At 41.4% G+C, this 26,118-nt stretch overlaps 1 protein-coding gene across 1 annotated transcript in view; it reads right to left on the bottom strand.

Moving 5' to 3' along the window:
• TSPAN5 (tetraspanin 5) overlaps positions 1–26,118 on the bottom strand; it is an 89,266-nt gene that overhangs the window by 8,317 nt on the left and 54,831 nt on the right. Inside the window, exons 2-5 of the mRNA XM_080369244.1 lie at positions 20,770–20,820; positions 9,041–9,187; positions 6,946–7,116; positions 1,230–1,355 (exon numbers count right to left, since the gene is read on the bottom strand). Coding sequence (XP_080225370.1) covers positions 1,230–1,355; positions 6,946–7,116; positions 9,041–9,187; positions 20,770–20,820 — 495 coding nt within the window. The remainder of the gene's footprint in view (positions 1–1,229; positions 1,356–6,945; positions 7,117–9,040; positions 9,188–20,769; positions 20,821–26,118) is intronic.

Below are 26,118 nucleotides of genomic sequence, written 5' to 3'. Positions count from 1 at the left end.
GATGACCTCTCTGTGTGGGTGGGTGGACAGATAAGCAAACAGTAGGGGGAATCCTAAGCATAATGTAATGCTTGAGCCTAACCTATATTTTGTTTTAATATTTCATTAAATTTTTTTCAGTGATGTTTGTGAGAGATTCAAACTACTGTGAATACACATTCATTGCAGAGGAACCAGAATGCAGCTTGTGCAAGTGGCAGTGCATTGACTGAACACTGGGAGTAGCAACTGCATTGCATTAGCAACGCAGGAAGCACCTGAGGTGCCTGTTGGCAACTTAGTTAACTTTAGTCAGTGCTACAGGCTCATACATTCAAGGAACCGTAAGTCACTCCAGATGCAGAAAAAAGCCACAGCTGAACTAATACAAGCATTCACAGGCTACTTTTAAGTTACATGAAAGTCAAATGTGTACAGTGTTAGCCACGTAACAGTTTCCATGCACACACCCATCCCTATTCCAAGTCTTTCACTGTGAGTGAACTGCTTCCCTACACTTCACCCTTCATTCTTTACCATGTCTGTGCTAGTAATGCATGGCTCCAGCATCTTCTGCTTGATGATCCAGGAACTACAACTATTTCAGAAGACATAAATTTACCAAAATGCTGTTGCCTCAAACAATTTCTGACCTTGCAAGTCTGATCTTGGGCGACTGTAGAACAAGCAGAAATTTTAAAGGGGAGGAAAAAAGAGCATGTAAAGATGTCCATACCTGGCTCAAGATTCTAATGCAAACATATGTCAGTTCTTCAGGGCACAGACTGTCATTCATTACCATACCTAGCACAGACTGGGTCAAACTGGCTGCAGCCTCAGGACACTGAATTAAGTAATGAGTAATACCTGCTCTAGAGTGTCTAATCTTAGAGTTGCTGTTCTTTAAAGCAGTGAATGAAATACCCTGATGATAATCAATTGAAAGCTTACATCCTTCAACTCATTAAGGGCTTCTGCTTTCTATACTTGCTAACATTAATATGTACGTTCAGCTAAGTCCATGGTTCTCTAATTCTAATGAAAAGCAACAAACGGCATAGAAGATTTAAGTTAGCTCAGGTTTTTTGCTGACTGCAGAGAACTTAGTAGTTAAAGTGAGCTGCAAGTACAAAAAAATACAGGTTGGTGGGAACGTAATGATCATTCATGACTTGCAGAAAAGAAAAAAATCTCAGAGTGATTTAAAATTGGAACAGCAGACCCATCCCACCCTCTTGGTTGTCACTTACAGCAGGGTCTTTAGTGCAGCAAGAGAATGGCACTCCACAGCGCTCCCGACTTGCATTGGAATCTGTGCAATTGAAGTAAATATTAAGGTTCCAGTCATCAGCTCCAAAAGCCCCACAGCACTGCCACTAGAACAAAGAAAGGAGAGCTTCTTGACTTTCAGAACAAACAAATCTCAGCATTAGTTACATGCATCATCATTGCCAGTTTCCCCTCTGGCTTTCAAAACAAAATCCGAGATTCCCTCCAGTTTCATTGAAGCTGCCTTACCTTTTTTATTTTTTAAAAAAGCTCATTCCAAACCTGTAAGTTTTAAATTATCATGTGATTAAAGTTATGTTCGCACCCTGCAACTCTGCTCAGTGGAGAGAAATCCATGGAGTGAGCTGATATGCCTACACAACACCACACTGCTGCACAGGCCTACAAGCTCAGGCCCCAGGGACAGTAGAGCCGAGAGTATGATGTTCTGTCCAGTCTAATGTGCCCTGGCTTCTCAATAAAACTAATCATCTCTGAGGGCTACACCAGTACAGCTACTCCTTTTGCCAGTTTTGGGGGAATCTTTGCCTGGCTGTCCATCAGACAGTATGAATGCTGTTTCCTGAGCATCAAACACTCTACAAATAACATCTTTACTGAATCACAGAATCACATAATGGTCAGGGTTGGAGGGGACCTGCGCAGGCCATGTCGTACAACCCCCTGCTAAAGCCGGTTTGCCTCGAGCGGGTTGCACAGGGTCGCGTCCAGGTGGGGTTTGAGTATCTCCAGGGAAGGAGGCTGCACAGCCTCTCTGGGCAGCCTGTGCCAGGGCTCCGACACCCTCCAAGTGAAGACGTTTTCCCTCACACTCGGATGGAATTTCCTGTGTTTCAGTTGGTGCCCGTCGCCCCTTGTCCTGACGCTGGGCACCACTGAAAGGAGCCTGGCCCCATCCTCTTGGCACTTGCCCTTAAGATATTTATACGCACTGAGGAGATCCCCCCTCAGTCTTCTCTTCTCCAGGCTACACAGGCCCAGCCCTCTCAGCCTGTCCTCATAAGGGAGATGCTCCAGTCCCCTCATCATCTTCATAGCCCTCTGCTGGGCCCTCTCCAGTAGCCATCCCCATCTCTCTTGAACTGGGGAGCCCAGAACTGGACCCAGCACTCCAGGTGCAGCCTCACCAGGGCACAGTAGAAGGGGAGGACAACCTCCCTCGGCCTGCTGGCCACACTCTTCCCAATGCACACCAGGATGGTACCATTAACCTTCTTGGCCACATGGGCACATTGCTGGCTCATGGGTAACTTGCTGTTCACCAGAACTCCCAGGTCCTTCTCTGCAGAGCTGCCCTCCAGCAGGTCAACCCCAGCCTGTACTGGTGCAGGGGGTTGTTCCTCCCCTGGTGCAGGACCCTACATTTCCCCTTATTGAACTTCATGAGGTTCCCCTCCACCCAGCTCTCTGGCCTGTCCAGGTCTCACTGAATGGCAGCGCAGCCCTCTGGTGTGTCAGCCACTGCTCCCAGTTTTGTATCGTCAGCAAACTGCTGAGGGTGCACTCAGTCCCCTCATCCAGGTCATTGATGAACAAGTTGAACAAGACTGGACCCAGCACTGACCCCAGGGGCACACCGGTAGCTACAGGTCTCCAGCCAGACTCTGCACCGCTGATCACAACCTCTGAGCTCTGCCATTCAGCCCGTTCTCAATCCACCTCACTGTCCACTCCTCTAACCCACACCTCCTGAGCTTACCTATGAGGATGTTATGGCAGACAGTGCCAAAAGCCTTGCTGAGGTCAAGTTAGACAACATCCACTGCTCTCCCCTCATCTACCCAGCCAGTTGTTCCATCATAGAAGGCTATTAGATTGGTATGGGATGATTTCCCCTTGGGAATCCATGTTGACTGCTCCTGATGACCTTTTCCTCCACATGCTTCGAGATGACCTTCAGGATGAGTTGTTCCATCACCTTTCCAGGGACGGAGGTGAGGCTGACTGGCCTGTAGTTTCCTGGGGCCTCCTTCCTGCCCTTTTTGAACACTGGAGTGACACTGGCTTTCCTCCAGTCCTCAGGCTCCTCTCCTGTTCTCCACAACCTTTCAAAGATGAAGAGTGGCTTGGCAATAACATCTTCCAGCTCCCTTAGCACTCAGGGGTGGATTCCATTGGGGCCCACAGATTTGTGGGTGGCAAATTTGCTTCAGGGATCTCTAACATGATGCTCCTCAACCAAGGGAAAGTCTTCCTTCCCCCAGACTTCCTCTCTTGCCTCCAGGGTCTGGGAAACCTGAGGGCTGGCCTTGGCAGTAAAAATTGAAGCAAAGGTGGCATTCACCAGCCCCACCTTATCTGTATCCTTCATCATCAGGGCACCCACCTCGTTCAGCAGCAGGCCCACATGTTCCCTAGTCATCCTTTTCCTGCAGATGTACTTGAAGAAGCCCTTCTTGTTATCCTTGACCTCCCTCACGAGATTTAATTCCAAATGGACCTTTGCCTTCCTTGTCACCTTCCTGCACATTCTGACCACATCGCTATATTCCTCCCAACCAAAGGGCTGTCCCTTTTTCCACATCCTGTAAATGTCCTCCTTCTGTCTGAGGTTTACCAGAAGCTCCTTGCTCATCCGCGCAGGCCTCCTGCCACTTTTACTCCATTTCCTGCTCACGGGGATGCACCGACCTTGAGCACGGAGGAAGAGGTGCTGCAATATTAGCCAGCTCTCTTGGACTCCCCCTAGCTTCTAGAGCCCTAACCCATGGGATTCCTCCAAGTAGGTCCTTGAAGAGGCCAAAGTGAGATCTCTTGAAGTCCAGGGTTGCAATCCTACCTGTCGCCCTGCTTCTTCCATGCAGGATCCTGAACTCCCACTATCTCACGGCCACTGCAGCCAAGTCTGCCCCCAGTCTTCACATCCCCAAGCAGTCCTTCTTTGTTTGTGAAGGTCCAGGAGCACACCTTGCCTTGTTGGCTCCTCCAGCACCTGCATCAAGAAGTTATCATCAACACTCTGCAGGAACCTCCTCGGCTGTGTGTGCCTCGCTGTGTTGTCTTTCCAGCAGATGTCAGGGTGGCTGAAGTCCCCCGTGAGAACCAGGGCCTGTGATCATGAGGCTCCCTCCAGCTGTCTGTACAAGGCCTCATCGACTTCCTCTTCCTGATCAGGTGGCCTGTAGCAAACACCCACAACAGTGTCACCCATGTTGGCCTGCCCCTTAATCTCTACATTCCAGTTGCTCCTTCACACAAAGAGCAATTCCACCACCTCTCCTTGCTGGCCTGTCCTTCCTAAAAAGCACACAGCCATCCATGACAGCATTCCTGTTGTGCGAGATATCCCACTGTGTACCTGTAACTGCAGTGAGGGCATGGCCCTGTGACTGCACACAGATCTCTAATTGTTCCTGTGTATTCCCCATGCTGCGTGCGCTGGTGGACAGGCATTTCAGAGCGGGAAACCTGCGTGCTCGATTACCAGGAGGCGTGCAAGAGGATCCACCATAGGCAGGCAGGCAAAAGGCAAGCAGAATCCTTCAAAAAGTAAATATGCCAAATGGCAGGCTTAGATTCTGGCAAAACATGCTGAACACACAAATTGGTAAAACTTGTTGAACATACAAAGAATGGACTAGAAATCAGTGGAGCACTTACAGTTTACAGCATTTAAGGAGCTAGCCCAATGAACCCATCTATGTCAATTGAAAAAAATTAATTTGAAAAACCCCAAACAAACCACATTTTTAAGTGTTGGAATTGCAGTTCTCTTTCTAGATGCAGCAAAGCTCCCTCTGCAATGCCTGAACACGCTGTGTTCAAGCACTATCTCTACTAGCTGAAGAAGTAGCTTGCTCTCCAGACTCATGCTGTCCCTGGCTTACCTGCTAAGATTGCTAATCCAGTTAGGAGAGCAAGTTATATGTAGTGCCTGCAAAAGTGGACTATAGCCTTTTTGTTGCATACAAGTCGATCACTGCTTTCAGACTGTGGTGCCCTCTGACCTTCTCCCAAGTGGACAAGATTCAAACCAGTCTGCAAGGATCCACATCCTGTTACTTACTCATTTTTTCCCCCAACAGATATAAAAGCAAAACAAACACTGAATTAAGTTATTTTAATTGCAGAATGTACAAAAATTAGTAAACATGATTTCAACCAACACTCAACCATGTTAGCTACACAAAGCCAAATTCAAAGAGGAGTGTTGTGACCCAAAATGAGTCGTTCAGGATGACCTACCTTTCCCTTGGGACCAATGACCAAGTTTATGATACCCTTGGACTGAATTGAGGTGAAACACCAACAACCAACCAGTTTTATGATTTATTAATACAAAATACAAGATGTGGTTAGATACAATAGCTCAACGGCAGTTACTTTAACTGGATAAGCAAGTCCTGTGCCAAACGTTATTACTTAGATCTGGCCATCTTAGATTCAATAAAATGAATGGCGAGGGGGAGAGAAAGAGAAAAAAAGAGGTACCACTACTCATGGATACAGCGGCATCCTGTTGGTCCTCTTCACCCTGGGTGTCTTGGTGGTGGGGGTGCCACCCAAGATTTTGTCAATTCGGGTTTTATGCTCTCAAGAGGACACCTCCTCATTCACATACAAAGTGAAGGGGTGCATGGTCAGTGTCTGAGCAAGATCAGCATCTGAGTGGTGGTTGCAGGGGGTCCTCATCAGTGGTTGTGAGGGGTTTAGGCAACCCCTGCTGTGCACATGAGCAGTTGCCTTATGTTACCACAGAAGTTTCTGCCAGGAAGTGCTAGCTAGACTTCGCCTCCACAAGATTCTAAAGCCGTTCCATCCTGTACCACCTTGTGGCTACCAAGTCAGGCAACGCTGGCTCACTTTGCAGCTACAGCTCGTTTCAGTTCCTCTCCAATCGGAGTAGAAAAGCTTTGCACCAGCTTTGCTTGAATTTGTGCATTAAGCAATGTTTAAGGCAATTATCAATATATTGGTTCCTTACAAGGAGTTCATCAACACAGGCCAGAATTGAGTACTGGGCAAGAAGATACTGGCAAAATACCTTGTATACAAAAGTGCAAGACTCCTTTACACACACCGATAAATTACAAGCTTAACCCGTAGTGTCTGGCTTCACCCTTCCCTCCCAAGGGAACGACGCTGTAGCGTCATTTGGGGATTTCATATGAGAACTATGAGGTGCCCACTTCATTAGGCTAACCGCATAAAGTCTCCTTAAAGAAGTAACATTGTAGTTTCACTGCTAAAACATCTCTGCCACTCTGCAGTGTGGTGTGGCACCTCTAATGTTGCTAAAACTACAGCAACATTCATCTCAGAACCAAATTAAGCTTAGAAAAGAATATTATCCTACAATAAAATATCTTGAACACCCCTCCTCCCAGGAATGCTAAAATATCTTCATACGCATACGGAATGTGCTCCAAAAAACTGAACACAAGACAGTGATGATTAACTTGTAGACTTGACACACTATCTCTTCTTCAAGAAGAGTTCAAGAGCAAGTCACCCCAACTCTCCACCTTGTTTTACTCACTTGTACTTCTCACAGGTGTTGTGTACTTGTAGAAATTCCATAAAAAATATAAAAAATATATATGTATCTATTCAAAAATATTATATGCTAGAATACTTGTTGTTCCTTGAAGAAACCAAACAGATGGAAAGCAAGAAATAGAGTAGATATTTCTTTAAAGTAAGCTTTACCAAAAAACCAAACATAGTCCAACTTACATATTCTTGTGTGAAGTCTATGAGGTTTTGCAAATCAATGTCATCTCGGTATGCTCTGATGTTGTTGTTTATAAAGAAATACAGCTGGTCCTTTATCCAATCTTTGAAAACAAATGCTAGAACACCAGCAGTGAGCTCCAAGAAGAAAATAATTCCAAGAAACACAGAAAACTATGAAGGAAAAGAAAAAGGTTAAAATTAGCTTGCTTTATGGCCAGAAACTTATTTTTCAAGGCTCACAATGACGTCGTGTCAAGGCTTTATCTGTTTCAGTGCAAGTTCAAGCTATTCTAGCACACAGGAAATTTTAAATTAAAAATGCATCAGTTTTAATTAGGGCTATAGTACAAGAGTCTTAGTTTTATTCTAACAAATAATAAAAATGGCAACAAATTCAACCCTTGGACATTTCACTGAGATTTTCAAAGAGGTCCAAGAGAATACACTGTAAATTTCAACAGACATGGCTACTCAACACCTGTAGGGCCCTCTGAAAATTCATCTTGAATTTCTACGGAGGCACTTACATTTGCAAATGCATAAACAACCAATAGTGCCAGTGAAATGTTTTTAAGTGACTTTTTCTTTAGACATCATCACTGGCAAAGCTTTGCTTAAGCAGACAAAGGAAAAATTGGTAACAGCAGAAATTAATTAATGACTAAGTCAGAGCAGAATGTCTATGGAATGACTCACATATACATTAAAACCAAATGAGGCTGCTATGATTAATGCAAATTCAGTGGATGCCAAAGGCATTACTAATGATCTGCCACTTTCTCTAAGCATCTCCACTGAGTCTACACCATTTTAAAACACACAGGGGTCTTCGTATACTGGAAGTACATCCCTTTTGCAACTGTGCCTTTGAGTTTCATTTTAATATGCTCTCTGTGTTTTCTCTGATGCATTTTTAATTTCTCCTCCAGCTGCCGTATAGGAAGCTATTTCTGGTACAGCAGATGGGCTCATTTTAGGCATGCTAAGAGAAGCAAGGGAGAAAAAAGCATTACATTAGCTTCCCCCTCCCCACCTTTTTTTTTCTTTTTTTTCTTTTTTTTTTTTTTTTGGCAAGACAAAAGCAAGCTAGAACTATCCCAAGCTGCTTTATAAATGCCTCAAACTGTAACCCTCAACTGCCTCCTCCCCTTATACAACCCATCTGTGGGATCCAAATATGTCATCTGAAGGCAGTTATTTCACTGGAAGCCTTTTCATGTGCGTATTAACAGTTAATGGTTATGAAGACACAACTGCTACCCAGGCTATGCCCACCTCTGGAAGTCAAAGTGGTGGAGGAAAGAATCTTGGATTTTTATTATAAATCTTAGATTTATCTACAATGGAACATGATACTGCTTTCCTCATCTTCAAAGCTCACAGGAGGAAAGCTTTCAAAAAACAGAACCAGGCTACATAGTTAAAGGAGTTTTGAACATTGAGGTATGTTTGTGTATCAGCAGCTCCTTCCCCAACTAACAGTCCAGCCTAGAGACAGACAGTTTCCATTTTCTTTACCTATCCTGGGCACATTCTCCTCCCTTTCTCCCTCTCAGGCTCCAGCACTGCCAGTAAGCAATAAAGCCTTTTCAGATTAGCTGAACAGAACAGAACCGAGAACATCAGCAAGCAATCCCTTATAACAGTCCTATCTACTCTGTACCATGAGGGGCACTTGCACAGCAGAAATCACACAGGTCACATTCAGTGGTCTGTCTACATTCCTCATATTTCACAGGGTGCTAGTTATGGAGTCTTAAGTTCAAGATGCAGATTCTTAGCAGAAATTTCTCTCTTTTTGTGACAGGAAAGCAAAACGTTAGGCTATATCCATATGAAAAGCACTAGTTCCATGTTATGATTCTTACCATCAATAATTTCAAATCTTAAAAAAACAACAGTAAGCACCAGAGACCAAAGAGCTGTAAAGTGTTAACAGTTAGGCAAAAGCTATTCATGGAACAGCAGTCTCCCATTAGGTAACACCTTCCACTCCCAAAAAGACATTTTAAAATCTTCACACAGTTAAGCAGGAACAGAGAACATGACTTATGCTATGCAATTGATGAATGCCACAGTTGCAAAGGCTACTTACAAATTTGAGAAGAAAGGTATTTTCTCGCAAAGCTCCAATGCATCCTGCAAATCCCAAAATGAACATAACTCCTCCTACCACTAAGAAGAGCCAAACTGGATCAAAGCCTCCCAGGTCAGTGATGGAGGAGATATTGGACAGCACTCCCTAAGAAAGAAACAATGCCAAGGGATAACAGGTATGTTCAGCTTTCAGTTGTAAAATTCTGCTTGCATTTTTCTTTTTAAAAGGGTAGAAGGCTACAGCAAATAAACAATCTGTAGTACATCAAGAAAACACAATTAAGAAAATCTTTGCATTACAAAAAAAAAAAAAGAGATAAAAAGGGTGATTATGTACAGTATTTCTGAATCAACATGCGGAATGAACAACAAAATGTGCTTCTAGAGTCCTCTGCGAGAAACCCACACAGCATTTTGCTGCTTCTGTAGCTATAAGAATTACTCTGGCCAGAAAGTCATAACAGGTATTTGAACAAAACTTAACTCAATCTTATTACCCATGCTGAGATGAATTTTAGATATCACATACATTATTTATGCAAGCACACTGTTACACACTATGACAGAAAAAAACATAGTCAATAGCAAGAACACCACCTTGAATTTAGCATTTATACTCTGTATTTACAACAACTGACAGAAATGAGAAGCAAGCTCATAGGTTGCAGCATCTTGTGACAATGAATTTTACACCAAATTTTGACAAACTAGATACCTGGCCAATTCAACTTCAGGCATCTACAGTGCCAAAATCTCATTATATAAAGTACAGCTACTGACTAATCAGCAGGAAAAGACTGAAAATAATGTTAAATCTTTTAGTGGGACATAAGGCAGTTTAAGTACTTGCCTTGGGAGATGGTTTGCACTAACTTAGGTTAGACCTATCATACAGTAAACCACATACACTGTGTTTTAGATATGACAGTCAGCACAGTCTCCTTGCAATGCCACTGCCCCCTTAGAAGCAGAGCTTGGAATGTGATGCCAATAATCCTGAAGAACTTTTTTTTTTTTTAACACATTTTAACCTGAGTTTGGCTGATGTTTAACAGATGGGTCATATCAAGAAGTGAGTACAAAGTCTTCCTTATTATGGCGAGCTTTTTCACAGGAACAGTTAGTTTCCTAAAGCCTTCTGGCAGCAAAAAAGCTGAAGTATCACCGCTTCTTTATTCACCTCCCCAGTGCTTAGGTCAACACAAAGCATGCTGCCGTAGCAGACATTTGTCCATGTGTTTCCTCAAAGAAGCCTGAACACAGGCTGAATGCTTTGGGCTACTGCTTTCCCTACTAACTCCTGAATAAAGCTGTGGCTTGAAAAGCAGCAATGTAGGCTTCAGCCTCTACGGTTCCTTATTTGCAGAATCAACAAGTTCTTCATCATTTTCCTTTTTCCCTGTTCATATCCCCTTTGCTTCTTTGAAATAGTCCCAAACTAGAAATAATTTTGCAGTTGTTATAACCTCATTTCCAAGAGTTGTTAGTAACATTATTTACAGTCACAACTGTGACTTCAGACCTGTGGTGGTTTTGTGTTTGTTTTATTTAATGTACTCAGTCTGGACCACTCAGAACATAAAAATATTCATGTAATCACTATCTTTAATTCAGTATTCCACATGGTTTGCAACCACTCCCATAGTTCCTAAGTAAAACTGATGCTGAGCAAGTAGTAAAGAGACACACAAAACTTTTTAATTCTGTAGACAATAATAGACCAGATAAAACATACACATTAATTTCTCCAATGCATGCAGCAAGGAGCCTTGGAAAAGGGCAGCATGCTAAAAACAAAAGAAAAACTTGATTACAATCCAATCCTAAAGTACGAGCAATAAACCAACAGCATGAATGACATTCTCAAACCAGATTCCTCTCCCTCATACTACAGGAGGCTACTGCCTGACAGAAACGAATGAAAAAAAAAAAAAAAACCAAAATAAAAATAAAAATCACATTCATCACTTTCCTCCTACATTACATATAGTACTAGTCATCTTATCATTCATTAAAAAGACAAAAATAGATGTAAGGCATGATGTAACACAGTGCTGCTCAGAGCCAGTTTTGCTATCAAAGCAGACCAGTTGGCACATCCCTTTTTCTAACTAACTAGTGATGAGAAGATACAGGCCAGGCTGAAATGAACACTTAGCCATTATTAACACTTAAATCAACTCGTGTAGAAGTTTTCCACTACTTTTGTTTCATCACATTTGTCATAGAAAAGAAAGCAAAGACATAATTTTCTTGCTAAGAATCACAAGCAAAAAATAAACGGTATAATCCAATAACACACAAACCTGAACAAGTCATGGCCATGGCTATACACAAGTCAGGAAACACGCCCAAGGGAAGGACTGCTAAGATGACTTCTTCACAAAGTTTTGAAGCCTTTCCTATGTTTCCCCTCTGTGCTTATGTAGTTACCTCAAGATAAAACCAATGCTACCTTAAAGCAAACACTGTTACCCATTTGTTTTAACATTATCTGATTTTGGAATTAATGGATGATAGCGTAGTAGAGTGAGAAAATAGTCACTGGAGAAAGGATGTTGCCTTTGTACTATAATTCTTTTACTAAAAAAAAAAAAAATAATCCAAGAAGGATGAACAGTCATTTAAGTCTCCCTTCATAAGAGACTTAATCTTTCTTTAAAAACAAACCAAAAAACCACCAACCCAAAAAAAAGAAAAAGCAAGAAAGCCCAGAAAAAATTACTATGTTTAATGAACTTCCTACCATATGGAAGTAGTAAAATTCAGATGAATGAAGAAATCCAAGTAAAATTCAGCTGACATTTGTGGACAGTGCTCTTAGAGAAGCAAGTCATAATATAAAGGTTAGTGAGAAAAAATATATCACTTTGCATTTTGTCACATCCCCATCGAAGCTGATGACAATAAAATTTAGTGAACCAGTTGTACGTTGCAGTTCCGACTGTGTCCTTTCACACCTCTACTTGCTTTCCTAGCACTGCCAGGCTCTTAGCACACTGGTATGCCACTCAGTGGTCAGTCACGCAGCAAAAGTCACTCATCTAATCTCTGGTCTCCTCCAGGCTCAAACTCCTCAGAGTAGCTATGACTGACACGTACTGAAACAGAACACCACAAGCTTTATCTGCCATTGTTTGCTGTCCTTGAAAAGCACCTTTATGTGCTGCTTCTGCTAGTCCACATATGGAAATCATAAGCCTAGCCTGGATAAGCCCCAAATAATGCATTATGACAGCGCAAAGCACATGCTGCCTAATTCTCATTTGCACTCTATATAGTCTCTGCATATGAATCCCAAGTTACCAGTATTCTGGAGAGACATCTCAGGATATACAATCAGGGAGACTTTAGCAATAAAAGAACAGCTAGCAGCAGGAATGACAGACAATGCTCTGTGGTTACAGCTAGAGATGCACAGAGGTAGTCTGATAGAGAACTGCTGCATACTGCTGAAATACGGTTTTGCAGCCTTAGGTTTTTTTCTGGACACTTACAAATAAGCTCTCTGACGAGACAGTAGTGAAATACTTTAAAGAAAAGCATATTTTGCTTCAAGCAGCAGGGCAGTGACCGGGAGTGTTACCTCTCTTTATACTGTTAAGAAGAACTAAACATACAGGCCCACAGGCACATACTTCTATCCACCACAAGTTTTTATAAAGGCTACTACCAGTACTCGGTATTTTTTGGCTGTAATGGCTGCTTCTGGGAAAAGTTTGGCAGAGAGGTATAAATGCCTGGTAGTGACAAATTCTATCTCCATCCTGTCTTTAACCAAAAGCAGAAGGGAGTCGTTCCAGAGGTGCTCAAGCAGAGGATCAGAAATGTCATATTCTACCACCATACCCTTCAGTGACATGCTCTGAATCCTCAGGCTGACCAGTCAGTCACAGAATGTATAGCGACTGTTTGTCAACTGATCTCTTGTGTCAATGCAAGACCTAAATAAACTAGTTGTAAATCCTTTAATGTTAGGCTTTCTACAAATACAAAGTATTTTTCTCAGCAACACTACTAGAGTAGTCCAACCTTTACTGCTGAAGAGTTGCAAGTACTACTGACGCTTTAGTATCTGTAAGGAGGAAATAACTTTTTTTTCCTAAACCCTAAATTTCCACAAAATTTTGTTTTGGAAGTATGGTTATTTTTCTGTGGTACAAGCACACCAGTTTCTTGGTAGTTTAAGCATGTCATCTTTATTTGGCAGTAAACATTTTGTTTGTACAAAGCTACATACTCTTAATACTTTTCTTCTCTTGATAGTGTCAACCCAGGGCTCTGCTGTAGTCCCACAAGGACAGCCAGCAGGACATGTTCCCTGGATGATCTCAAGTTCATTTGTTTGCTCTGTTCCCCCACCCTCAATTGCCTACTATACATTATAGCACCTGGGATGTTATTTAACCTTTTAAACAACCACAAGTCAAAATTTGTTTGGAGTAGTGAAGCGACAAAAGCATCACCCATAACTGAACTAAAAATCAATAATGGTGAAGTTATGAAAACCGTTCCTTTATTTGTGAAATTTAAATCACTATGATACAATGATGTAGGCATGAAACAGTAAAGACTGACCTTATATTACCACCCCACCCCAAATTCAGGGGAGGAAGTCAAGCAAAACAGTAGGACCTGCTCTTTCATGCAAAAGGGTAGGGAGAAGAGGCATTGGTGGCACCTTAAGTCACACCAAAAAACATGAGATAACCAAGCCAGGCCTGCCAGAAGCTCCTGCAGAACTGGAGTCCTCTCCTTAAGGCATGTGAGCACAGGCAGAAAAGCAGTCTGTAAGAGATGCCCAAATCCAGTGACAGATCCTCTGTTGTCATGCCCTATTTCCCCCCCCCACGGCTGCAGCCCCCCACCCTGCAACCTGGATCTCATGCATAGCTCTCAAGTGAGAACAAGGCAAAAGACAATGTTGGTCTTGAAGACAGTAACTCAAGAAGGCCCCTCTGGATATTATAGCTGCCCAATTGTTTGCCTTTATCCCCATCAATAAAGATTAAGGAAGCAACAGTCTTAGAAAAGCAATAAGGGTGCACCCTTCACCCCTTCTCCACCTTATACTCCAAGATCATCAGGACAATTTGAACTACTTTTCAGAGACAGATCTCTGACTCCACCTTTGGTGCACATCTATATTTGCATTTCAGGTCAGATCCTGAAATTTAAAGGGATTGCACACAAGCTATGCTTCAGTTCGCACTAGGGAAAAGTCTCAGAGCACACAGACTAGATTACTTAGAAATGAAGATGTGCTCCTGGAACATAACTCACAACCACTAGCAGGCATTCAGTCCATAAAATCACACTAGAACTACGTTGAAAAAAACTCAAACCTTTTAAAACCTGTAGACTGTGCAAGTTGGGTCTTCAACACCATTTCTCTCCTATCAGTCCACACTATTTGCATTTAACAGACATAGCATTTACATGCTGAACCCAGGAAGTTAATTTAGTTTCCCCAGAATATATGGATGCCAACACAGACATCTTGGTTGGTGCAGTGCCTCAGAGTTGGCACAACTATACAATCTGATTGTGTTTCTGATGAGGCCAAATAGAAGGGAGTCACAAGTGCATTAAACTAGCAAGTTTTCCAGACCATCTGTGGTTGTGGTTAGCGTAGAGAATCCACTGCCACGTTGAGGTCTCAGAAATGTCCCCAAGAGTTTGCTAGACTGTTGCTTCTCTCTGGAACAGTTGATTTCACAGGCAGGGTAGCATACTTCAGGGCAAAAGAGAACAGCTCTGAGTGAAAACATCTGAGGCAGCAGCACTTTTGAAAACCTGACCTAGTAATGAAAATTCAAGGCATCTTGAGTCAGAGACAACTTAGGAGAATCATCATCCTAGGGAACAAAGAGGTGATACGCTGTGAAAGTACAAAGAATTTGGCCCACAGGAGTGCATGTTAAAGAACAGGACTCAACACAACAGTCCCTATAACAAACATCATCCCAGAGGGCCACTAAAAGGAAAAAGAAGAAACCAACACCAGTAGGATAGGAGAAATCTGCCTGCCTTTTTTTTTTTTTTCTCCTCTCCAAGATGGGGAAAAAACCTTCTCTGCTGCAGAATCCCATTACTGGGGGGACAAAAAACATTGATGGTCAGAAAAAGATTCAGCAATACAAGATCTTCTGAAACATTTCTTCTTTGCAAACAGATTAGCCTTTCCACAGGCCCATCTGCAGGACTTTGAATCACTGGCAAACAGAAACACATGAGGGTGATGAGAAATACAAGTATTTCCAATGTATGATTTTAAAATGGAAAACTGTCTCCCTACTTTGTTAGTCATAAAATCCATGCAGTTTCTCCATGCTGTGCATCTGAATAAGCATGGGAAACAGAACAATAGTCATTGAAACATGCCAAATTAATTCCACTCCAGAATATTGTCTCTGCAAGCAAGAAACTAGGTGGGGGATGTTTACAGATCTTATTTACATGGTTTTTATTAGATTTTCATTTCTCACAGCAAACAACAATAGCAGCAAAACTTTATTTTTCAGTTTCTAGTGAAGGAGAAGAATGAGTCTAGCTTTCTTGTCATGACAAAGCAGAGTTCGATAGGTAAATAACTGGTATGAATACATGCAAAATACATATTTTTGCATTTTTCAGGATTAATGGTTGCAAGGTCTTGGAACATTAATATAAAGATTTAAGAACCTGTTTAGATAGTGCAACTTTATGTACTGAAATTTAAATTAAATGTAATAGCACATATTAGTATCCCTCTCTTTCCTCCTGAGTCCTATAAAATACACACACAGTCCTGGCTTCCAAGCACGATACATATGCTTTGGGTATCCTTCAGCCCATAAGAACCAGCAGGATATGTGTACGGGTTCCTTGTTGGGAATTGTTTTTACAAGAACTGTGGGATAGACATGTATGCACAACAATGAGTGACTAGTGTATCACTCACTCTTGATGTCTGCCACTCACTAGGACAGTAAAGGAAGTGAGAACTTTTTCCTGAAAACAACTGTAATTTTCATCTGTGGGCAAGCAGAGACAGACTTGTCTGACAAGTTGTGACTGTTTCTATGTAGGGAGCTTAGCCTGTCCCACAACACCAAAGCAAGTCTAAATCACCTTGTACCAACGTGTAAAAGTCTAGCTTAAAATTTGAGATCCAGATTTAGAACTACTGCTCGCCAAGAATACTATGCTGGTACACAGAGGTATTATACTGCTACTCCAAACTGTGTACAACTTGACTTCTGAGCAGGAGCAGCTTCTACTTACGCTGATTTAACAAGAAAAGCCTAGAAACCAAACTTACGCACATGATCAACCTCTTCCACTTCTCCCTCTTCATTTCAGCCAACCTTATACAGGAGCTAAGTCTAACTGAGAAATCTGCAAGGATCTGCAGATTTCCTCCCCCCCACCTCCCTTCAGTAACTCTCTGCCTTTGCTACCTGCTACTTAAAGTATACCCTAAATCCACAGAGCTTTCCTTTTAAAAGCTCCCTTTCCATGGACAGTCTTAATAAGGTCTCAGAAGACATAACAGAAATTCATCAGTCTCTCACTACTCTTGAATATAAATCTCTTGCAGGCAATGAAAACCAGGAAGCTTATTTTCCCCCAAGTACTTACTGACATCACACCATGAACACTCCCAACCAGCCTTAAGACCACATTATCTAATACATACATCCAGGGAGGGAAACACACATTTTATACAAGACTAGTTTATTTTTAAAAAGCCAACAGAATGAATGACTTGAAGTGGTTAAAAAAGCCAGTGAAATATAAACATTTTTCCTCTGCTGCTGAGAAAAGGCAGTAAAAGTTGCTTGGGTTTAGTACAGACTCTGCACATTAACATTGTTCATGTCATTGCTGGGAGGGGTGAGGGGGTAGAAATCTGCTGCCATGGATGGACTTTTATGGTGCAAGCCCAAGCCCAGCATGCCTGAAAACAGTGCGAGATTGTAAGCTATATAGTGCATTCATGTATAGACAGCTTTATTCACCTCTGAGTTTATTGCCCCCACCCCACCCCCCAGCTCGCTTTCAGGTTCATGACTCAGAATGCTAATTGCCCAGTTTTTGTTTAGGGCTGGCTGACTGGCTGTCAAGCCAATTCTATTGCCTATTTGACAAATGAGCTCTTTCACCTCCCTGCAAAGGCTGTAAGGAAGGTCACAAGACTGTATAGTGTGCATTTTTTTCTTCTTTACAACAAAGTTTAAAGGGGAGAATTCAAGCCAACTCAGCAAAACAGAGAAACTAACCAAACCCAGAAATCTCCCCCAAACTCTTTTTAGCCCACAACAAACAGGACTCCTGTAAAATGTGGATTATTTCTTTACATCCTGCATTTTTAATGTGTCCTGGCACACTATCTTTTTATCTGAAAACAATTCTGTGAAGCAGCAAAAGTATATACAAGTTGATGGCCAGGTTACAAAACAACACAGCTGGATATAAAGCCACACCATTCAAAAACAGAAGTAAATCAAAATCCTCCCCACCTCCAAGTCAGTTTACAGTAGAGCATTCCTTCTGAAGACCCCATCCTGTCAGGAAGAAAAAAACACCCAAACAAAGAAACCCAAACCCCTTACAAATCTATGTTTACATATCATACAACAGCAGCATCAATTTCAACTTTGATAAAAACTTAGTTCATTAGGACAGCAGCAGTCTTCGCAGAATGGTTGAAGTTGGAAGGAACCTCTGAAAGTCATCGGATCACCTAGACCTGGCTGCCTAGCACCACATCCAGACTGCTTTTGAGTGTCTCCAAAGAGAAAGACTCCACATCATCTCTGGGCAAACTGTGCCAAAGCTCACTCACAGTAAAGGGAGGGGAGAGAGAAAAAAAAAAAAAAAAAAAAAAAAAAAGAGATGTTTCCAGATGTTCAGTCAGAAGGTCCTGTGTTTCTTTTTGTGTCCATTGCCTCTGTCACTGGGCACCACTGAAAACAGCCTAGCTCCATCCTCTTTGCACTCTCGCTTCAGGTATTTATACACATTAAGGTTCCCTTAATGTGAACAGTCCTAGCTCTCTCAGCCACTCCTTGTAGGAGAGATGCTCTGGTCCCTTAGTCATCTAGGCAGCCCATTGCTGGACTCTCCAGTATGTCAGCATCTCTCTTGTACTGGGGAGCCCAGAACTGGTCCAGATGTGGTCTCACTAGTGTTGAGTAGAGGGGAAGAATCCCCTCCCTCAACCTACTAACAACACTGGTAATACAGCCCAGGAGACAATTAGTCATCTTTGTCACAAGGGCACAGTGCTGGCTCACGTTCAATTTGGTGTACACCAGGACCCGCAGGTCCTTCTCTGCAAAGCTGCTTTTCTGTCTTCAGTATACCATTACAACAACCCATAATGCTCAAGGGATACCCAGGCTAGCCTTAGGTCTTAGAAGTCTAGCTAGAGAAAGGGTTTTCAGTTAAGTTACAAATCTCTCAAGTCTTAGACTTCACCTACTTGGCTTTTGCCTCCAACTCCACAGTTGCAGCAAGAACAGCTCTGTCTGGGATGTAACTGATCTGCCCTCCACTAAGTTGCACAGGCCCTATGAGTAGCTGGAACTTGAGCTTGCTGACCGCAGCTTATGGCCATTCCATGTCCTTTGGAGAGCCAAATGAAAGAAAGGTCTCAAACCGGCTTGACACAAGTCTATTTTTCCCTAATTCTTGCTACAAAAATCAAGTCTGTCTGTGCTCCAGAGCTCTGCAGTTCAGCTACAACTATACTACACATTTTGGTTGACACAACCATGAAATGAAACAGTACACAACAGTTAAGAGAAGCTGGGGAGAGATGTTCATTTTCAAGGAAAGGCCTGTGCTTTAAAAAGACAAACATTATTTTATTTATTAATTTTTACAGAAAAACCCAGTACATATGGAGCCTGAGCTAGTGCATATTAAACTGTTCTAGGTGGTTTTATTTACTTGTCTGAAAAACAACGTAGCATTTTCTTCCAGTTTCAGGAACTGATTAAAAATGGTTTTAAGATGACTTGATAACAGATGTCCAAATCTCAAGTAAAATCATGAGGTTTGGCTTCTTGCTATTAACAATTATGAATTAAATACATTTTTCCTAGGAAGGGGTGGTGGTGCTTTCCATATAGAAAATATGTAAAACCTAACAAATCATTATTCTGCCAGAACACCCTCTAGCTGTACAATTGTCATATTTTAGACTTCAAACACTAGACTACAGCTGTTTTCCCTACTCATTCATTCTAAAGAGGAATCATTTGTGTTATCTACTGAAATTATACAAAAAAATATGTACAATCTCTTCTAGAAAGCCACTTCAAAACAAAATTCTTCTCTGGGACTTAGACATAGATATAAGCTCTGCGAGTATGCTCAGAATGTTAAATTAAACATGTTATTGCATCTTTGCTGAATGAAAAAAAAAATCACCTCTTTCCAAGCCTACTCACACCATCCAACATGAGTATCATATGGTATGTAAGTACAAGTATATATAGGAGTATACAGTACGAGTTAATTACTACCCATTACTATTTGTAAATATTTACATCCAAGGCACATACACAGAGTAATCAGAATCTAAGTTAACAACTCACTTCTGAACCAGCAAAATTTGTCCTAAATTTTTAAGTGGCAAAACTCCAGTGCTTCCAGCATGTTATTTGTTCTGCTGCAAATGCCAGCTATTATGCCTTAAGCGAACACCAATTTGTAACTTTGTCAGTGTTTTCCATTAAAAAAAGAAAAAAAACCAACATTATGTAATTGAGTATCACAGCACCATTGTTACCAGCCAGGTTTTGTTATTTTCAGTCTTTTAAAGTAAAGAAAACTCTGGCTTTCATTCTAGCTGTTGCCTTTTAGCAAGCCAAACTCTTCATCCAGTAATTCAACACATACTGACTTGTTTTGTGTATTATGTCTTGATATTTCATCTTCTTTCCATCCTCTGCAGCAAGCAAATTAAGAATCAGGCTCTAGTTCACAAATGTTTTCTCCTTCCCCCGCCCCCTTTCTTCCCATTTCCAATCTTATTTTACAGTCTTGCAACACAGAGCATTCCAATGGACAGTTTTATTTGCACATCTGTCTCACATTTGGCTTGGTTTTGGGGGTTAATTTTGTTTTGGGTTTTGTTAGGGATTTTCATGTGTGAGTGGTGGTTTATTTGGTTGGTTGGTTTGTTTTGGTTTTTTTAGTTTTGGGGGTTTTGTTAGTCTGGGGGGTTTTTGGTTTTGGGGGGGTTTGTTTGGTTTTTTTGTTGTTGTCATTTTGGTTGGTTTGTTTGTTTTTTTTTTTTAAAGAGGAACAGCAATTAGCAAACTATGTTAAGGCAAAGCCAAGGAGGCTTATTTTTCAGACACTGCCCTGTGATCCATGTAGGCTTCCCTCTCCATTCCTGGGGACACATGCAGCAGAGACACAATGCCAATACTACCTGTAGCAGAGTGTTCTAGTACCTGAACTGCAGTTTGAGCATGCATGGATTGAAATGGTTATTTTATGTGCAAGTGTCTGCCATGATTCCTTGCTAAGGCATTCTTGAGAAAGATGCCTGGGATCTTCCTCTAGGTGAGCCAAGCGAAGGTTTTATCTGACAGAGAAGCTTGATTGTGTTTCGGTAGAAACTGTGTGTGGACACACAAAATGTGTGGCATGTTACTATTCAATATTTCATCAGAGTAAGAAAAAGAAAGAGGAAAACCACAGAGTTTGGTGCTAGATTCAACTTACCTTTTCATTCCATGCCCACAATCCAATCCCAAGAAATGCTATGCCAAGGAACTAAGGGGAAAAAAAAATAATGTCAGAGCAGGCACTATAAATTTATGGATTTTTTATATATATATACATATTGACTCATCCTTTCTGTTGGATAATCAATTTTTTCGGGGCGGAAGGGGGGGGGGGGGGGGGGCGGCGCTTACCAAGAGTTTTAAAATATGCATGTAGCTGTTTACTTTAGAACTTAACCATTGTAACTGGAAGAATTTAAAATTTGCACAACTAATTCAGGGACGTTCCGCATAGGAACAGTAGGTGCAATAAACGTCACTTTCTCAGCATCAATCAAGTAAGGTTCTTTTTGAGTTTGTCAGACTCAAAGCAAACTCCACAGTCAAGCAACACATTATTTTATTATTATATTACCACCACCTGCACAAAACAACTGTTCTCACAGCTCTCTCCCAGTGAAAATGATTAGAAGTCCTAAATATTATCAGTTTTAGCAATGTTTTCCACAGACACACAGCTGTTTAAATACAATATAACCTGTGACTTGGGGAGGGTGGTGGGTGGTGGTGAGAGGAATATATATTACACACTGGTCTAAAAGAGTAAAAAAATTTTAAATCCCTGAAGCCAACATTTTATAACCTTTTTGATACTGAATGCTCCTGTATTTCAAAAAGGAAGTTACAGTCTTTTTCTCCTCCAACAGACTCAAAAGCACCAAGCTTGAAAGACAGCGTCTTTCCCCCATGATGGAAAAGGGAACAGCATCTATAATTTTCTTAAATCCCTCTATTCTGCACTCCACTGAATGCTTTGGAGTACATCGTTTCCCTCCACATACTACAGGGTTTCCATGAAAAACCCACGCTAAGGATCAGTGAAACAAGCAGAACAGGCACAATTAGCACTGTGTCTCCCAATACCACCACTGCCTATTTGGCATGATACAGTACCAATCATGCAGAATTGTTTAAAAAACATTGTAGGTGTCCAAGCACATTTCTAAATGTCCATCTGTCCAACTTTCATCTCCAGTTTTTAAAACCCAAGCACTGTCTAAAACAGAAAACTAGATTCACTTTAGCTTCAGGGCATGTAATGGAACGCTGCTCCAGCATCAAACTGGTTTTCTTTGTGGTTTCTCCACACTGCAGTGTACAGATATATTTTGGCACACAGTACACTTTATCTTGCGTAAACAGTTAAGTACCCTAATGATTTTTCTTTTGCAAAACAGGACAAAAGTGTTTTTCTGCCAAGTAGTGGGAAGACACAGGGATACCAGCTTAAAAAGCTTTCCCAGAAGTGATTTCAACAGCTTCAAAGCAAGATTCCTTCTTCCTTATACGCACTTTTAAGTGGCAATTTTAGTTTTATACTACAAGACCACCTGTAAAGCATACCATATCAAGTGGAATATGCTCACTGCAAATATACTGAGGTTCCCTAGCACCCCTTGCATCTCTGTGACTTTCTCCTCCAAGTGTGCTCTGCCAGCTGACCGAAGGACCATGCACACTACACCCAACCAGCTCACCCAGAAGCCCATCTATACTAGCTGGGAATGAAACTCTCCTTTTTGGACTTGAAGAGTCATGACTGTAAATTTAAACAATACTACAAGCTAGTATTCTTCAAAAGGAGCTGTCACAGGCTTGGCTGTACTTTAATACAAGATAAATGGAAAATTTTCCTAGATGGAAAAACAGAACCGCTGGTCAAGAAAGTCTGTTATTTCAGCAGTCTTAATTGTCTAGTAAGTACAGGACATGGATTTGAGAATGTCAGTACAGCCTCCTGTAATACACCACATGAGCCAAAAAAGGTTAATCTTACCTGTACCAAGACTGCTCTTTTTCTGTAGTTGTAAAGCTTGCCACAACAGTGTGTGTTATCCTCCTGACTGCAGTGATTATTCAAAACTTGAAATAAAGCTGTACAAGTTTCCAAATCACTTTCAGGCAGATGTAGGGGGTTTTGGGGGTTGGTTTGGGGTTTTTCCCCCAGTAACAAGCTTCTTTCCTTCTTTCTTACATAACCAAAAGGCATCAAGATTGAAGGAACAGGAGCGAGGGGGGCAAAAAAGCTACATTATTATAAAAATCCATAAGATGCATTTGGACACGGCAAATTGTTATTTGTAGATATGTATAAAACATCATGTTTTGTTAAGCGCTTAATACAGTTTTGTACAGAATAAGCATGGAAAAATAGAATGAAAGAATTTGATCAGTGCATACAAATGTGTCTTAACAGTCATACACACTAGCTGCAAGTCTCAGTCAGATCCATTAGCTTTATCAAATTTAATCCAGTTAAGTGTCCTGATCCTACACCAGAAGCTGAGACTTAAGGGTTAGATTATTTCATGGGTTGCAAAAGGTGACTTACAGCAGACTACACAGGTGTCAGGCCAGGCCAAGCTCATCTCAATTTAGGGACTGGGTAATGAGACTGTACTATGCTAATCTGAAGCACCTAAACACCTGAGATTGTCAAGCTTCTGGCAAGCCTGTCAAGAAAAATCAAGCAACTGAGTTCTCAGCATTTTCAGGAGGCTCAAAAAATGACATGCTGCTGAGTCTCCTCCATATCCCAAACCAGAAATTTTTGCCCAGTTGGCTTTTGAACAGCTGATGGCACAGGAACAATGGCAGAGAGCCATTAGGAGAAAAAGGTTAAGGATGGAATCACGAACTCTTTATCACAGGATGCTGTGCAAATGAAAGCTTAATGGCATTCAGAAAAATAAAGATTAGATACATTAACGGAGGATCCATAGATATTGAAAGGTTAATACAGCTTCTGGCTCATGATGTTTTTACACTGTTGCCCATTGGGAGATTATAATCAGGAGAAAAAAAATAATCACTGTATGCATGCTTTGTTGCTTAAACGCCTCTTGCCTTGGACAAACTCTACTTGCATTACTCGAGACAAGATACTGAGCCAGGCAAACCACTGACCTAAGCCCCTACAATCACGCCCTAGAAAAGCGCACCCTTGCACAAACACAGCCTGCTATCGGAATGAAGCACACAGGAATGCTCTCAGTAATCCCAACTGGCAGAAAACAGATGTTCATGAGGGGACTTACACCTCTTACCATGATTAACTTTGGATTTTCTTGACAACTATGAAAAACTTCTGCATGGTGTAAAAAAAAAAAAAAAAGTTGGAAGTGCTTAGCAAAATCCTTCTGTTTTTGCTGTTAGAATCAGAAGTAAAACAGGACACATATGCTGCTTATCTTGCAGGCCCTTCTGCAGATGTCTCCAAGATAGTCTTGTCCTGCTTGCTTGTAACCAGAAAAAAAATCATCTCTTCACATCTGAAGCACGTGGGAATGTGGCAAGATGGCACACACATCTCAGTTAATTCTGGAAAATTTCATTTACGTCCATTAAATTATTCCAATGAGTAATTAAAAAAATGGAAGTTTGCCTCATTATCTACAAAACACTCTACTGAGAGAAATAATCTCAATTCTCCACATACGTCTAGTAATACCATTTAGCCTGACTATAAATGGTCACCAGATCTGGGGCAAAGCTTGTAAAATCTTGATACTTTTCCATTTTTAAACAATAATTTGCAGAATATTATAACATTCCTCTGGAGCATTACAGACTCACAAAAAAACTTGCATAGTAGTACTTTCTCAGGCATAGGTTTTCTATTCACAAACATTAAATGCATTCAAATTTCTCTTCTATAAGGATTATATATATTTAAGAGTGGAATGTGTAGCAGTACTTGTACTGTTGCCCTACCTCTAAAGTTCACAGGCAGTTTTCAGAAGTCAATTGATCAATAAGCATTTCAAGCTGCACATATCTATTCCCAATCTATACTGCATGGAGGAAAATGATTTTTAGTTGCTAGGGATACAGCATCATATAGCACAGCATTTCATTTAAAGGGTGCTGGGGTAAATACTAACACAAATACTAGAAAATCTGAGAGAAAGTGACTTAATTGTAGAGTGATCAGATTTACTTCACGTACTGAATTTTTCATCTCACCTGAGATTCTTAAATAACTTGGCACCAGTTTTCAACTAAAAGGACAACAGCCACGGCCAAGCAGTAAAAGGTTGGTTAATGTGCCATGTGCATAAACCAGTATCCATGTGTGGCTTTAAAGACTTGTGTGAGATGGAACTATAGTGCAGCCAGTTAAATTTCACCTCCACCAGAAAAATACACACACACACACACACACCAGAGAAGCGTGTCAAAAATCAGAGTTCAGAACCAGAGCTTCCTCGCAAGAGTTTTGTGGGGGTTCTTTTGGTTTGGGTTTTGGGGTTTTCTTAAGCCCTCAATTTAGGCACTTTGAAGACCTCCCACCTGCCCTTCTGCCCTTGCTTTGAGTTGCCACAAGAACTCTGTGCACTGTGCTAGCAAGGAGACTGTCAGGATTCCTATGGGCACTCTGGTGTTTCTTCCATGGCTATATACTGTCAGTTATTCAGAAAGTGAGATTTCCTTCTGCATGATACAAGTCAGCATAGCACAGGAATGCAAGGGACTGTTATTTAGTGAGAAGCACAGCAGTGACTAGGACAACATGAAGTGTAACATTTCACATCCTGAAATACAATCAGGAAGACACAGGACTTCTGAGCTTTGTACATACACAAAACCAGCACTGATAAGTTCCCAACTGATTTTGAAACTCCAGATGAACAATTTTTTCCAAAGCACTTCCTCTGCAGGACTCTGTGCTCAAACTCACTCAGAGATATTCCAGTCAGAACAGTCACTGCTTTCTTCAAATATTTTATGCCAAATCAGTCTTTTTGCTTTTTAAGCTAGGGCAAAAAGGAGTTTGATGCCTGTGTGAGAGCATAAAAGGGTTTTGTTGCATGTTTAAGTAGCCCTGACAGAGAAAGGGCACCAAAACAGAAATTAAAGTGAAGTTTCAGTTTTCTTCTTCCCTTCACACCACTGATGTGAACTCTGCTTTAAATATGCCAGTTAGCATTCTTTCAAACAAAACAAAGAGGACATCCTCTCAAGTCTCCAGCTTTCTCCTGGGCCAGTATCACAGGGAAGGAAGGTGCCAGAAGTCTGCCCTGTTCCTTCTTCTATTCACCCCAGTTCCAGTGACTTTCCCTTTCTCAACACAAACTGTTAAGAGCATTTCACTTTCATGTGGCTAGACATACATGGTGAAGAAAGGCAAACTGCTCAAAGCGTCCATACACATTTACGTATTTATGCCAATGTTTACAAAGAATGCATTTCCCTAAAGACCGTTTCTTGTTTGCTTTAAGACATTACCACCAGGAAAACTCCATGTACTTATAGTCAGTGAATGAAGATGCAGCATAGGTGACTA

This window comes from Falco punctatus (assembly GCF_963210335.1).
Source record: "Falco punctatus genome assembly, chromosome: 1".
Classification (NCBI taxonomy): domain Eukaryota; kingdom Metazoa; phylum Chordata; class Aves; order Falconiformes; family Falconidae; genus Falco; species Falco punctatus.
This window is presented reverse-complemented; position numbering and strand designations above follow the sequence as displayed.